The sequence below is a fragment of the Carex rostrata genome, chromosome 4 (genome assembly GCF_964058835.1).
Source record: "Carex rostrata chromosome 4, lpCarRost1.2, whole genome shotgun sequence".
Lineage (NCBI taxonomy): Eukaryota > Viridiplantae > Streptophyta > Magnoliopsida > Poales > Cyperaceae > Carex > Carex rostrata.
This window is the reverse complement of record NC_135921.1, coordinates 6,892,884-6,907,967: the sequence shown is the minus strand read 5'-3', so window position 1 is coordinate 6,907,967 and position 15,084 is coordinate 6,892,884. Positions and strand designations below refer to the sequence as shown.

Below are 15,084 nucleotides of genomic sequence, written 5' to 3'. Positions count from 1 at the left end.
TCACCACTAAAACTCGAAATCCAGAAGGGCAGCCGCCCCCTGCTACTCTGGATCTGCCCCCGGTGATTATAGACATTGGCAAGATAATAGTCATCAATTGATGCTGGCACCTTGAACATTTTCAAGCAATAACTTCTTAAAAATACACACAATGTGCTCAAAGAAACGACTAACACGTCGGTCAAATCTCGCATAGAAGCAGAAAAATATTGCCATAAAATTTACTTACAGAAGTTACAGTACCCATCAGCAAGTATTACATTTAGAGTTTTGAGACATCAATACAGAGTCGTACTTACAGATTGCATTTTACTTGAACATTGATTTTTCTTTGTTCCAAAAAAAAATGCAAAAAATAACATAAAACAAGTTGTCACCACTAACAAGCATTTCAGTCTCAGGATAAGGTTCCTCTGATTTTGTTGCTTCAAATATTCTTCTATTAGTATTTCCAACTTGCATCTTGCCATTGCTTTTACTGGTATGAAGTATTTATCTGAATGGGCAGTAGCCCTGCAAAAGTATTTTTTATAAAGAAAGAAGATTAAAAAGAATGAAGAGAAACAGAGAAGAATGTAATTAAATTGCAATTGTTTTTCAACAATTCATTGAATGAATTTATTACCTGATAAATCTAGAGATATTTATTTATAGTACTGTGTTTATTTGGATACATGAGTGATCAGCCCAAAATGTCAACTCAAAACTCTCTCGTACCATGCCAACTTATACCAAAATGGCCAATCCCAGTACCAATAGCAATCAGCGAGTACTGAGAAGAAACTAGACTAGACATGCATAGCCAGCCAACAACTAATGTTTTGTGAATTTTTTTTTTTCTTCTAGCCTAGTTTGGCAAGGAGATCATTGAGGACTGATATGGTCTCGGCATAGTACTTCTCAGCTTTTTCGGGGCTCTTTATCTTGGCCGCATGATCAAGCTGTAATTATCAATCAAACAAACACATGCATCAGCTTTTCTTAGAATCTGTTTTTAATTTCCTTTTAATTTTACTGATGTAGATGCTCTCAGTTAAAGAAAAAGAAAAAGAGGTTACCTCATCGATTGTGGCAAAGAGTTTGCCATAGATTTCCTTGAGGGGCTTCTTCTCCTCCTTGGGCTTAGCAGAGATGATGGTGTTGAGGTCATAGCGCAGGTACGATGCCTTCAGCCGCAGGTCATTCTGCACGTATGGCCACGCCCTCTTGTCGATCTGCGACTTTAGGTTGATGATGTCTTTTGCCGATTCCTTCACCCGAACCACCGCCTCTGACGGACTCAACGGCTGCAGGTAGAACCTATTCTTCAGTGGCAGATCAAAATCACGTGCTTGGTCCGAGTTTTCAGTGCCGGCTAAAGTTAAAATAAAATAAAATTGTTATTAAATTGAATATTTAAGAAGGTTTTTGAAGATTATGTATATTTGTTATGATGAATGTAATTACACACTTTTTCTCGATCTTTATTTCAAAACAAAAATTTGGCTTTGAAGGTATATCTCCATTTATCTCCATTCTATTATTAAGCACGTTGGGTGTCAGATCCGCCAACGGCTACGATTGAAAGGTGAAACTTCGGATTTAATCTCAGCCCTTCAATTACATAATTTGTCTTCTTTTGATTAAATGCATCTGTTTTATGTATAGAAGTCTAAATTTAGTTAAAATAATACCCATCACATGTGCTGCCACACGATACGTTACAATTAAAATTGAACAAATTCTGAAATTTAGCGATATATTTATATGTTTCCTTATTTATTTGTTTCCATACTTCTCCTCTTCAATTGAGAAGACTCCACCTTCTATTTTCTTATTTCTTTGTTTCCTTACTTCTTCTTCGTTTCTCTTTCTTTGTTTCTATACATATTGGTGTGGACAATTTAGAATATATTTTCAATATATAATATATCAATGTGTATGTGTATATATATATTCTATAAATTGGAAACAAAGAAGAAGGAGAATATAAATTGAAAACAAAGAAGAATATAAATTGAAACGTGTGTGTGAATATATATTTCTCTTATAATATGTGTGTGTGTGTGTGTATATCCTATACATACACACGATAACGCTTTTTATTTATGTTTTTTGATATCATATTATATATTGATATTGAATTGTTGTATAATATTTAATATTAGATTCAAATCGAGCTATTATTTTATACCATTGGTACTTAAAAATAAAGAATCATCACATCATCATCAAATTGTTATCAGAGGTCACGATTAAAGTTAATTAAAAATACATAATCATATTAATTTTCTAGTAACATGTGTTTTAATTTTTAAATAGTTATTAGTTTTATTGATATATTTGTTTCTTATAATATGTCCCGTTGCAACACGGATATGATACTAGTTTGTTTATATGTACGTACTTTGTGGACAATAGATTTTTATTCAAGAGAGGCCAACTAATTAATTATGACCTGAAAATACAGAAAATAATATATATTCAGAATCAGAGATGAATCATTCCAAAAAAGTACATAAAGATTATTTCTAAAAGCAAAATTAAAACAAACAGGTAAATGATGCTTACGTAATCCACCGGAAGGCGGAGGAGGAGGACCGATCTTGATCGAACGGGCCGCAGCCAGTGCAACCTGAGCAAATGCCCCACCTGTCACCCCGGCAGCTATGAGTCCGAGTGCGGCCCGCCTGCCAGTCTGCACAACTGTCTCACTCTCAACTGGTGATTGTTGGGCTCTGACAATGAATCCAGCCCGACCTACTGAGACGCGCCTGCTTGACAATGAACCCAGCCCGACCTGCTGAGATGCGCCGGTCATAGAAGCCATAGCTTGAGCCATCCCTCTCCTCCTTTTTTTCCTTTTTCTTTTTCTTATTACGTGTAACGGTTTCTTGTGTGAAGCAGAAATAGGGATTATATTTTTGAGGGGTCGAATGCAATTGTGCCTTATCTGGTCGAATGGATAAGTTGATGACCAGTGGTTGCATGTCATGTGGCAGGTCTTGTGGTTTGGATACGCAGTAAGTGTCGGCAGGGGCGAATCTAGGGTTTCCGTTAGTGCAGGGCAAAAAAATAACTAAATGGAATGGAGTCATTAGCTGGTTGAACAGTAGATAAAAAAATAGGAAGTAGTTAACAGTTCTCTAATTCTAGTCTCTCAAAATTTTTCGGATATTTTCAACTAATTTTGTAAACATCAATACTAAATTCTGCAAACTAATTCAACAAATCCTGTCAACATAAAAACGCGTGAAAGCTGTTAAAAATGCGTGACAGCTGTTGGGAACCACCTTCTGTGAACATACACATAGTATCCTGTGAACATACACATAGTATCCTGTGAACATACACATATTATCCTGTGAACATACACATATTATCCTATAAACATACACATATTATCATGTAAATATACATATTGTACTTGAAATTATGACAATTGTAGCAGTTGAAAGCGCGTCAGAACTAAACTAAAAAGGGAAAGTTTTTATACACGGAGATTTTTGGAGGACCGTAGCCCGGGAGACGTTACATTTTCTCAAAAAAAATAAAAACAAAAGGGGCGGTACGAGCATCCGCAGGACCGCATGGCATCACTGTAGAGGAGCAGGATGCAGGCATTTTATATATTGCAAATGTTGCTCTATACTCTCATAGTATTACTAATATAAATTGTTTAGTAATGCCAAAAAAATAAAATAGAGAGGAGTTTTTTCTTCTCCTTTTAGAACAGAGGTATAAATTAGAGAATCTTATGAAATACTAAAACAAATACACTAAATAATAATTATGAGGACAAAATTAATTCTCAATCCTTAACTCTTACTTTGTATTGTTGACTTCTAAATTGGTCACAAAAAAGTCTCAAATAATCATCAAGTTAATATTTATAAAATTATTTAGATTAAGATTTTCATGATTAATCATATCCTTTCTATAAGAAAAAATAGAATGTACAAAAAAGGAAAAGAGAATAAAGAACATAAGCGAAACCAAAAGCATAGAATAAAAACATGGAAAAGTAAATTAAAATCAAGTGGGAAAACAAAATTTAGAAGAAATGGAGGTATTCTGCACATACAAAAATGGAGAGGAAGAAAGGAAAGTGGAGAAAAAAATTTGATTGGTTCCAGATTGGGAGAGCGTATCCTCTGCGGAAGTTTTCCTGCGGTGCTGTGCGGTGGTTTTGATCTGGTCCGTTCGTTTCGGACCGGACGGACCAGATCAGATCTTGTCCGAATTTTAAAAAAACTCAAAATTTAATGAACCCGTAATCCAGTTCGTCCGATCCGAAACGAACGGACCAGATCAAAACCACCGCAGAGGATACGCTCTCCCAGATTGGCGCAGAGCCAGAGAAGAGAAAAAGAGAGTTTGGAGTTTCTTTCTTATTAATACTGACTCGCGGATCCCACAATTGTAAAAGTTTCTTATTTACACATGGTCCACATAGTTACTTTATAGAATGGATCTTTGGCTCATGTGTACCGCTCCCATTTAATATTTTCTTATCATCTTCTTCCTCAGAAAATAGATAGAAATTTAGAAAAAATAGAAAACCGACAGTAAGAGCATATACGTCTCTAAAACTCAAAAGGATTTCTAAATAACAGTTAACTACTTTTTAGAAATTATGATCTTTAAAGTTTCTAACTCTCACATCCCTGAAACTCATTTTATAATTTCTATTAAGCCACATCAGCAACAAATTAAAAAGGAGAAATAATTTGAGCCAATCATTTAGCCAACATAGAGTTTATAAACAGTTTCTTAATAAGAAACTTTCCTGCATAGTTTCTAAATAAGAAACTCTCCCACATTCCTAAAACTGGATTAGAAACTGCCACGTCAGATTAGAAACTCTAATAGTTTCAGGGATGTAGATGCTCTAAGACGAAGGTAAATCAAAGTAAAGATCTAAGAATATTTTTCAAAATCCAGCACCTAGCCTTATTGGGTTCGCCACTCCTCAGGGTAGGGCAAATCATTTTTTCAGGGTAGGGCAAGAACCCATATTACCTATACTCGAAAACTAATTTTCGAAATCCAGGGTAGGGCAGTTGTCCACCCCTGGATCAACGTAGATCCGCCCGAGTCAGTGGGATTGGGTGGTGACTCAACCACTAGATAAATGACACGTGTCTGATCCTACTGGGCTGGAAATTGATGTAAAGCTGTGAATGTTATCTAGCCCGGCAATAAAAACCTTTTAAAGGTTTTGTTTGATTTATTTACCAGAAAAAAAAAAATTTACTGGATTGTATGTACTTAGGTTATGAAAATGACATCACAAAATATACTCTTCTAGAATTATTATATTTCCTTCCGATTGTTTAAACATGAGATAATATCTCCTTGGTAATGAAATAATTTCATGATGCTGACAATATCTTCTTATCAATCCAAAAGATGCTTCAAAAATAAAAAAAAGTAATTGAAAAGGTATTGTGTTGAACATATAAATATCCTATTTATTAAGTAAGCAATTTAAGAATTGTTTGGTTATGCACCGAACGTTGTTTACAGATTGTTTGATATTATCATTTTGAAAAGTTTGAACATTTTAACAAATGAAGAAACATATATTACATTTCATCAATATATTATAATATAAATGATATTTGTACATCTATAAAACTGCATATCGTGTTGGATTTTAAATTAAAACTATATTTATGTGATTATAGACATTGGCAAGATAATAGTCGTCAATTGATTCTGGCACCTTTAACATTTTCAAGCAATAACTTCTTAAAAGTACACACAATGTGCTCAAAGAAACGACTAATAAGTCCGTCAAATCTCTCATAGAAGTAGCAAAATATTGCCATAAAATTTACTTACAGAAGTTACAGTACCCATCAGCAAGTATTAGATTTAGAGTTTTGAAACATCAATCCGAGTCGTACTTACATATTACATTTTACTTAAACATTGATTTTTTTTTTTTCCAAAAAAAAAATGCAAAAAATAACATTAAACAATTTGTCACCACTAACAGACATTCCAGTCTCAGGATAAGGCTTCTCTGATTTTGTTGCTTCAAATATTCTTCTATTGGTATTTCCAACTTGCATCTTGCCATTGCTTTTACTGGTACGAAGTATTTATCTGAATGGGCAGTAGTCCTGCAAAAGTATTTTTTATAAAGAAAGAAGATTAAAAAGAATGAAGAGAAACAGAGAAGAAGGTAAGTAAATTGCAATTGTTTTTCAACAATCCATTGAATGAATTTATTACCGGATAAATCTAGAGATATTTATTTATATTACCGTGGTTATTTGGATACATGAGTGATCAGCTCAAAATGTCAACTCAAAACTCTCTCGTACCATGCCAACTTGTACCAAAATGACTAATCCCAGTACCAATAGCAATCAGTGAGTACTGAGAAGAAACTAGACTAAACATGAATTGCCAGCCAATAACTAATGTTTTGTGAATTTTGTTTATGGAAGGTACTTTTGGAAAAAAAAAATTATATAAAAAGAGATGGTTTGTTAAAAGTATAGTTTTATACCAAATCAGCATGCAGTTTCCTGGGGAGCAACCTCAATTTTGGTGGGCCATTTTTGTTGACCCCATTAGGCCGTGCATTTTTCAGTATCTGATTGTATGCATTTTTGTCGTACCGGCTAAGTGCATTCTCGCATACCACCTGATACGGATAAGTATATGTAACGTTTTTAATTGTCTTAACATTTGAACCATTTTGGTTAAGGCTAGTATATATTTCCAAATTTCAGCTCCAGTACCAACCATGACCAGTATCAAGTACTTTCATATTATGGCCATTAATGGAAAATGAGTGAGTTGGCTTGGGTTAGGGATTGTCTTGGGTCAACTGGGGTCCCTTTGTTCGAGGATTCGAGTAAAATAGCTAGGTTTTGAGTCAATTTCACAATATTTACTTTCTAAACATTTCAGTTAGGATTGAGCCAAGTAATTTAATTTCTCAAATGCTTGGGTCGAGTTCAGGTAGGGCCTCAGATCAGGTCAATTTACCAGTTATACTGGTACCTCTACTTTCATCCACTCAGTAGGAAAACACACTGACTAGTCCCTTTACTAGTACATACCTGAGTTCGACCTTCCCTTGTCATGAAGCATGAGTACCTCAGTCACTCCATTGATTAACTACCCAGAAAAAAAAAAATACAATGCAAATTTAATTAACTATATGTCAACAAAAAAAAAAGAGAAACAAATGTCCTCAATACATATATTACTATTCCTCAATGCAAAATACTAAAAGAGTAGGAACAGTAGCACAACTTCCGTGATCTCTGTCATGGTCTATTGAACCCTATTGTGCATTTAGTTCACCTTTCTAATCACAGTGAAGGATATATAGACCTCACATGGACATCTCCCAATTTTTTTTCCACTTGCAGTCTCTTCCCTATAGTTGCCTCCACTTTAAGCACAGTAGGAACAGGGACAATTCTTCCACATAAGTCGCAACAATTTCCAATATAGCAATAAATTTACAATAATGGCTAATAAAGTTTAGAATATTAATGTTATAGGAAATGAATGCCATAAATAGTTTATGTTTATAAAGCTCTGCCTTGTACCAATTAAAAGGCTATAAAGTGGTATACTTTAATCTAGTTATTATCCAATGAAGCTAAAAAAATTTAGAAAGTAATTTTCCCATAACCCTCCCTCAACTTTGTAATCATCACAAGCAAACCCAGACAAGTGTGATCCACAAAATATGGACAAGACACAGGAAAACGCTGTGCACTGGGATTTGTGGGCTAGCCTGAAGTGAAATTGCCCCAAACGGCAGTTAGCAACTTCACTTAATTAAATATTCTCATCTTTTAATATTGCTTGCATATCCCTCAAATAGATGTAATTAATCTATCATGTTATTATGTCTAAACTTGTCATATATAATAACCATAATATCATATAATTACCAATAATACAATAAATGTAAAATTAACTACCATCTTAATTACCTAATAAGTGTCAATTTACCACAGAGATATCAAATTAATACACCGTACAAATTCCATTGTTGGACAATATTTATTATGCGCTAAATTAGCATACTCTTAAATTGGCTTAGTTTCTTTCTTTTATGTATTTAGTTTGCAAGAACATCCCTTTGAGAAATCGGTGCCCAAAGTAAAAAATAAATTATATCAACATAATTAAATATTTAAGTACCTAATAGCAACCTAATTACCGCAATCTACTAAATAATCACCTATTTAATTTTACATAGTTACCAAGAGATCATAACTAATATCCTTCACTAGAACTAAAAGGAATTATATAAAAAGGTAATTATCAATTCACCAACAAGACATAGTGACCTAGTGACCTCAAAAGAAAGTAGTAATTACCAAACCAACACAAGAACTACAGAAATTTGTAACCAGTCAAAGGAGTAACAAATATGTGGTGAAAATACTACAAAAGATAATTTTAAAAATTGAATTGTTTGTCGAAAGGTGAGACAGTGAAAATCACTCTCAGCCCACTTAAAATTACCTTTCAGAAGCCACTTGCCAGTTGGTTTGCACACACCACACAGAAAAACAAGGTCAGAACCTAGAAGGTGGAGCAGGTGAAGCCTGGAAGTGACGGATCTAGGAGGTGAGCAAGTAAGGCCACACAGGACGGAGTAGGAGAGGTCACAGCCTCAAAGGACCTCAAGGGCTGCTGGCGGCGCCTAACCCTAGGTTTTCTGAACCGAACAAGGGTTAGTTGAATATATAAGCATGGACTTCTCACACACAAGACCTCCCTTTTCTAGTAATTTTGTATTCAGCCCCGGCAGTCCTGGTAAAGAAAGATTATTACAAACATACACGAAATTATTTATAATGATTACAAACATACAAGAAATGTAAGGAAAGCAAAATAATAGCTGCTTCTTTTATACAATAGAAAAGGTTTATATGACAATGTTCATTACATATATTTCTATATCCATCTCCTAAATCTTGCAGCATAAATTTCTGATGACAGATTCATCAAATTTTGAAACTTAAAGGTCATATGTGAAAAATGATCATGGGAGAAAATAAAACGCCACAAGTGTTACTGCCAATGAAGCAAAATAACTCCTAGACATGTAAAGTATAAAACATAGCAGCAGTGTTATAACAAATCCCAGTATTTAATACATGAATATAAACATTACATTGATATGATGCTGTAGACTGAATGTGTTATAGTTCTAATAAATTTGGCTACAGTTCCTGAAGAAGACGATAAAAATGATATTATAAACTAAATACATGATAAGATATACTAATATCTTTTTCTTGAATCCAAATATTAAGCTAAAAACAATTGATGACCGATATATATGTCAGTTTGTAACTGCAGTGGCTGTTGTGCAACTGCAGAAATAATTGAAAACAATTATTGATATTTTTTTTACTGAAGGTATAGTTCATAATAGTTTGTAGCTAATTAGGTTAAATATTATGAGAAAATGATCATGTTGGTTGGCAATTCTCAAATATTACATAATTCATTACTCTGAATATTAGCCTTCCTTATCTATTGACAATAGAAAAAGGTTTGAACTTCTAAAACGTGTGTGATAATGACATAGATGAATCATGCAAGATGCAAGAGAGGAATAGTACAATTACAGAAATTTTGATTATTGGTGTAGAGTTGAATTATTATTTAACATCTACTATGGATGAAGCCAAGTTTAATTCCTCAGAGTATATGATGTGTTCAAGATTGAAGAAACAAATATGGGCTCATGTAGCACTTAGCTGATTTTTCATGGACAACAAATAAATACCTTTTTTTAAGAATGAACACATAAACCAAAATGGATGGAGAGTAAGAAAGAAGACAAAGAAATGAACTCACCGAGCATTAGCAAGCCAGTCTCAGATTTTAGTACCCGACATTCTTCGCCACTGAATCGAACCCCAGCCATGGCGGATCTCGATTTCAATCCCATGCGTTGAGTTCCGTAATCGCTCCAGCTCCGTAGAGAGAAAAATCGCCTGCTGGCCTGCTGCCGAGTGCCGAGTGCCGAGTGTTTGATAAACGGGCCAAGGCTAATAGTTGTTCTCGGCCCGATCCGACCATAATTGTGATCCGATTGCCAGTAGCATTATCAAATGAATATTCTAATCTCATCCGAATCCGCATTAGGTAATCTCAAAAATATAAGAATTCATTTTATTTACTAAAAAAATCCATAATGATTCAATTGATAAAATCACTCTAACATACTAAATATTTTTTGACTGCCCTTATAATAAGGCATAAAAAAAATGTTTGATATTTATTTAAATTAATTTCTTTTTATGGTCTCGTGGGTAAATAAAATTAAAGGGATAAATTGTCGATAAGTAGTCAAACTTTCAGAATATGTAATACTAGATGTCAAACCTTACGAATTAATTGTGATTGTATATATTTATAATCGAAGATCTAAAATGTGAATGCTATAGTTTTTTTTTTTTTATTTCGTAAACTATTAGATCACTATCAAACCATCATCAATAGAGTTTATAAATTTTGCAACTTTTGAAAAGAATGGGAAATTGGGAACATTCATTATAAAACTTTCAAAACTATTTTCAAATCTAAGTTGTATTCCATCATTATTAAGCATGTTTGGGATGTAGTATAGGGAATGCTTTTGTTACACGATGGGTTCATTTCACTACTTAATAATTACATATTGAAAAAATGAGATGCATCAACTAAATAATATACGCGGCAAAAAAAAAAAAAAAATCTTCATGCTTCAACTAAAAGAGTTTTAAAATATTTCTAGACATATTGTAGTATTTCTTTTTTTTTCATATTTTAGCATAATCTAGCTCCGGAAATCATAATTCATTGATATAAATAAGAAAGTAAAGCTACATAAAATTTATTATATAATTTATAGTAAAACCATCACAAGAATCTTATTTTTTTTATTAATATAACACAATTTAAAAAAATCTATTGTATAGTTAAAAATATATTGTAAAATTAAGAGAGTTTTACTACCACTTCAGCATCCTGCAAAATCTTTTTTTTCCCATTATTGAATCAAAAACTTCTAAATTCATATCAACATAATTTTCATAGGTATCGCAATTGCTATTTTGTCCTCAGAAGAGCATGGCAATATCATCTAGAAGTGTCATGAACTTGTACTAACTTGACAGAGGATAGAAGGGCAAATTGGTAAATTTTATTTTTTGACAGAAAGGCTTGTATTAAATAAAATGAGAAAAAAGGGTGATATGAAGATAATAAATTGAGAAAAAAAAAGTTTGTGAATATTTGAAGTACGAAGGTTGGACCCATCTCTATTTCCAAAAAAAAAAAAGATTCTTTAAATAAGGGCTGAATTTGCACACCAATTACTTGAGGAAAAGACTAAGAAATTGATCTATCAAAGATTAACTCTGAACAATTCCTTCTCACCTTTTTTTTATTGGAGTAATATAAGCATAAACAATTCAACATAGAACTAAACATTAATATAATAGGTATGCCATAAATCTTATTTACAACACACAATAGTTAATACTTCATTACAACTTTCATACATAAGAACACATTACCCAATAATATTTACAAATAAACACCTCACTTGAAGAAGATTGACTTTATTTTTCCAAGAGATGAAAAGATAGCAGTAAACAAGTTGCCGCCACCACCACCGCCACCAACAGGCATATCAGTCTCGCTGTCAAAAGGATATGGCTCTTCTGGTGTTGTTGCTTCTAATATTTCATCTATTGGTATTTCTGGTTTGGATCTTGCCATTGGTTCTATTGGTGCGAAGTACTCATCAGAATTAGGCAAGTAATCCTGTAAATTGTTTATAAACCAATAATAAAGAAGCAGAAAGGAAAATCAAATTCTTCAATATTTTCATTTTAATTTTTTTTTTGTGTTTCATTATCCTTTTTAATAAACTTGTCATTAGGAACCAAACTGGAGAGATTTGTGCATTTTTCATATTTAGTAAAGGACAATTTGTATAACATGTGTTTAGCAGTGTTGTAAAAAACGTCTGTGTTTAGCAGTGTTGTAAAAAACGTCCGTTTAGGCCGATAATTTGTTTAGTACCAGATCAGCATGCATTTTTTTCACAAAAATTTTGAAGAGGCTGAAATTGTTCTCCTGGAGTAGATCGGCTGACAACCGGAGATAGGTCATGGAGAAAATCCTCAATTTTGGTGGGCCAGATTTGTTGACTCCATTAGGCCGTGCGTTTTTCAGTATCTGATTGTACGCATTTGCATCGTACCGGCTAAGCGCATTCTCGCATGCCACCAGAATACCTTCTCTCCATCCTGCACTTAGTACCTTCAAATCAATGACATAGTTAATATCATAAGGTTTGAACAATTTAATTGTTAAGGCTAGATTATAGTATGACTATGTATTAAAATATTTTGGTCATTACTGGTAAATGATTTGACTTATCAAAGTTCTCAGGTCATAATGCGCACTGAGACACACTATCTATATCAGAGTTGGCACCGATTTAATTAAAGATGAATGTTGAAACTCCTTTGTACCTGCTGGACGAGTTCCTCGGGCCCACTTTTGGCCTTTTCTGGTTGCTCAGAATCTCGCATCTCGACGCATGTGAAATTGAAAATGGCATAATGCCTGGATAGCATGCGCGCTATTGGTCTGTACCCATCTCTGTCAGTTAAATTGTAGTAACCGGAAGTCAGCTCAGCCGCATGGCTCGGATGGAAGTACCACCAATGGATACCTGCCACCTGTGCAAATTATCGTAGGCCAGTAAGTATAATTTTTTAAATTGTTTACCTGTTTTATGCTTATCTTACCTTTCTGTCCTTGTAAATATCATTCTTAATAGAAAAATGGCAATCTAATTTTTTTTTTTCATTCTCAGTTCTAAATTCTAATTGTCGCTTATCTTGTAATAAAATTTGATTGTATCTGGTCCACCCAAAGGAGTGATTAAAAATGGAAAAACTGTGTTTGCTGCATATATAAAAAAGGAGAATAATTTATTTATCTTAAAACTAGAAAAAGAAATAGTATTAGTTGTACTAACCTTAGCCGCAAGTTTAACCCTGCAACCCAAGAAAACCTGATTTGCCTCGTCAAGGATCTGATCAGCATGGATTATAAGCTTGTTAGAGTACCATGTAAGAAAAAACTTCCCTTTTTCGGTGAGGTATGTGCCATTGGAATTGAAAAACTTAGTGGATTCGGGCGTATCATTGTACTCGCCTGCATCCTCACCTGGCAGTTCCCACTCTGGGTGGCCCGCCTTGGTTACTGCTGCATTGAAATCCTCTTGGAGGTACTTATCATAGCACTGAAACAAGTTGGTACAACTTTTGTTATTAGAAATACTTGTGTTTATGAAATTCTATTTGGTTTAACTTTTTTGATATTAGAAATACTTCAACTAAAATTGGGTTCCAACAAAATTACAAAAAAAAAATGCATAAAAAAATTTGAAATTTGACTTTTAACCTGAAATCCTCCAATTCCAGGATAAACCCAACCCTGAGTCTCTGGGTAAGATGGATATCTCATCTCTCCGGCGGGTCCCAACCCGACCTCTATGTCTTTAATTAAACCCGCATCTATGAAGTCTTCCATACTCTCTCTAAAGCTCTTCATATAATCACGGTACATCTGCCATACCGAAAAACAAACCCGTCATACTGTTACCTGATAGTTATACCTCAAGCAAGTATTTTTTTTTTCTCTTAAAACATAGCAAGTAACAAACCAAAAGGATATTAAAATAAAATGTACCTGAATTGTGGTACGGCCAAGAAACAAAGGCTGATTATCCACTCCAAGGCTTAAGCACTCTTCGTTCCTGACACCCTTATAATTGGTGTAAAAAATGTCAGGGTCGGATTCGCTGATTTCACGGACCCATTTCGGTATGGGGATGTAAATAACATCTCCCACATTTCCCCCACATTGGTGAAACGACATGATAGCTTGCAATGCCAATCCTTCCTCTCTTATAATTTGAAATAATTGCCGGTACGCGCTCCAATTGTACATTTGTGGGCCTTCATTCTCTACTATGCCCCACCACACATCAAGCATGACCCCATCCACCTTGGCACTTTTGAGGGATTTGATCTGTGTTCTCAACTTATCTGGCTTCTCAAGTTGGTTGTCAGTACTGATCACATCTAACTATAGATAAAAAGTTCAATAGATACCAGAAAATCAGAAGAAAGTTGGTAACTTGGTTATTTTTTAATTACAAATTACAAAAATAAATCAGCATCGGGGCATTGCAAGAAACTAAATGGTTGATTTTGTCAGAACTCTTTGAAACTTAAGGCAAGTTCATGACCAACACAGTTAGTTATTTTCAAATTTCAAATTTTTATCGGGTATAAATGAAAATATTGCTATGAGCAGAAAGGACGAAAGGAACTTACAGGAAGCATAACATAGACAGGGACATAGTTGGCCTCCATCTTCTCTCTCTGACAGAGAAATCCTGGACTCAGATCCTGTATTAATTTGGAATACAAAGTTTTAGTGGACTCAGAAGGAAATGTGCTGTTGCTGAGGAGAGATTGTTCAACTGAGACAGTATATATAGCCTACAGGGTTGCTTCTATTTCTTATCATCTTATCCTTTTCAGTGCAGTTTCTTGTTTCTTTCTCTCTTTTTTTACACTTTAACAGTGATAGATTAATTGTTTACAATTTTACATTGGTCTAAACCCCAGGAAGCGTATCCTCTACGGAGTTTTTCCGTGCGGAGCTGTGCGAAGCTTTTAATCTGGTCCGTTCATTTCAGATCGAACGGATCAGATCAGATCTTGCCCGAATTGAAAAAAAATCAAAATTTGCGAAACTTTTAATCGAATCTGTCCGATCCAAAAAGAACAGATTAGATTTAAAGCTCCGCACGAAAAAACTCCGCAGAGGATACGCTTCCCTATAAACCCCAGACCCAGCACATTTCTTTGAGCTTTTACAGTTTCACCCCTTTTCTTAGGGAAATGGTTTAGGTACAACCAGGGGCGGATCTACATAAAGTGAATGGACTATGCTTCCTCTGCAATAACACACTGTTTGAGTTTAGTTTCGGACTGTCCGATCAGAATCTGAACCAGTCTAGCTCAT

General features: G+C 34.2%; 2 protein-coding genes and 1 long non-coding RNA gene across 6 annotated transcripts; all 3 read right to left on the bottom strand.

Moving 5' to 3' along the window:
• Positions 1–154: 154 nt before the first annotated feature.
• LOC144552921 (oxygen-evolving enhancer protein 3-1, chloroplastic-like) lies at positions 155–2,907 on the bottom strand. 3 transcript variants are annotated; one of them, XR_013511267.1, is made up of 4 exons: positions 2,551–2,907; positions 1,059–1,354; positions 626–941; positions 155–513 (listed from the first exon to the last, which is right to left on the bottom strand). XR_013511267.1 is itself a non-coding variant. In XM_078300957.1 (3 exons), exons 1-3 carry the CDS (start codon positions 2,819–2,821, stop codon positions 843–845), a joined length of 666 nt encoding a protein of 221 aa, XP_078157083.1. In that variant the 5' UTR covers positions 2,822–2,907; the 3' UTR covers positions 591–842. The 3 variants fall into 3 exon arrangements, 1 of the variants encoding a protein (XP_078157083.1); XR_013511268.1 differs by having other exon boundaries at positions 718–941; XM_078300957.1 differs by lacking the exon at positions 155–513 and having other exon boundaries at positions 591–941.
• A 2,847-nt stretch (positions 2,908–5,754) lies between these two features.
• Positions 5,755–9,988, bottom strand: LOC144552923 (uncharacterized). 2 transcript variants are annotated; one of them, XR_013511270.1, is made up of 5 exons: positions 9,838–9,988; positions 8,491–8,781; positions 7,062–7,119; positions 6,503–6,640; positions 5,755–6,110 (listed from the first exon to the last, which is right to left on the bottom strand). It is a non-coding gene; the product is annotated as an uncharacterized LOC144552923 (long non-coding RNA). The 2 variants fall into 2 exon arrangements; XR_013511269.1 differs by having other exon boundaries at positions 7,062–8,781.
• A 1,399-nt stretch (positions 9,989–11,387) lies between these two features.
• LOC144552918 (beta-amylase-like) lies at positions 11,388–14,546 on the bottom strand. Its single transcript, XM_078300955.1, has 7 exons — positions 14,388–14,546; positions 13,738–14,136; positions 13,450–13,614; positions 13,022–13,288; positions 12,510–12,719; positions 12,055–12,294; positions 11,388–11,793 (listed from the first exon to the last, which is right to left on the bottom strand). The coding sequence occupies exons 1-7, from the start codon at positions 14,424–14,426 to the stop codon at positions 11,569–11,571; spliced, it is 1,545 nt and encodes a 514-aa protein (XP_078157081.1). The 5' UTR covers positions 14,427–14,546; the 3' UTR covers positions 11,388–11,568.
• Positions 14,547–15,084: the final 538 nt, after the last annotated feature.

Coding starts and splice junctions, on each gene's coding strand:
- LOC144552921 (XM_078300957.1), bottom strand. CDS start 2,821: ATGGCTCAAGCTATGGCTTCTATGACCGGCGCATCTCAGCAGGTCGGG. Junction 1,355..2,550: donor TCCGCCTTCCGGTGGATTAC/GTAAGCATCATT, acceptor TTTTAACTTTAG/CCGGCACTGAAAACTCGGAC. Junction 942..1,058: donor TCTTTGCCACAATCGATGAG/GTAACCTCTTTT, acceptor TGATAATTACAG/CTTGATCATGCGGCCAAGAT.
- LOC144552918 (XM_078300955.1), bottom strand. CDS start 14,426: ATGGAGGCCAACTATGTCCCTGTCTATGTTATGCTTCCT. Junction 12,720..13,021: donor GGGTTAAACTTGCGGCTAAG/GTTAGTACAACT, acceptor TAATTTGCACAG/GTGGCAGGTATCCATTGGTG. Junction 11,794..12,054: donor AAAAAATGCATGCTGATCTG/GTACTAAACAAA, acceptor AACAATTTACAG/GATTACTTGCCTAATTCTGA.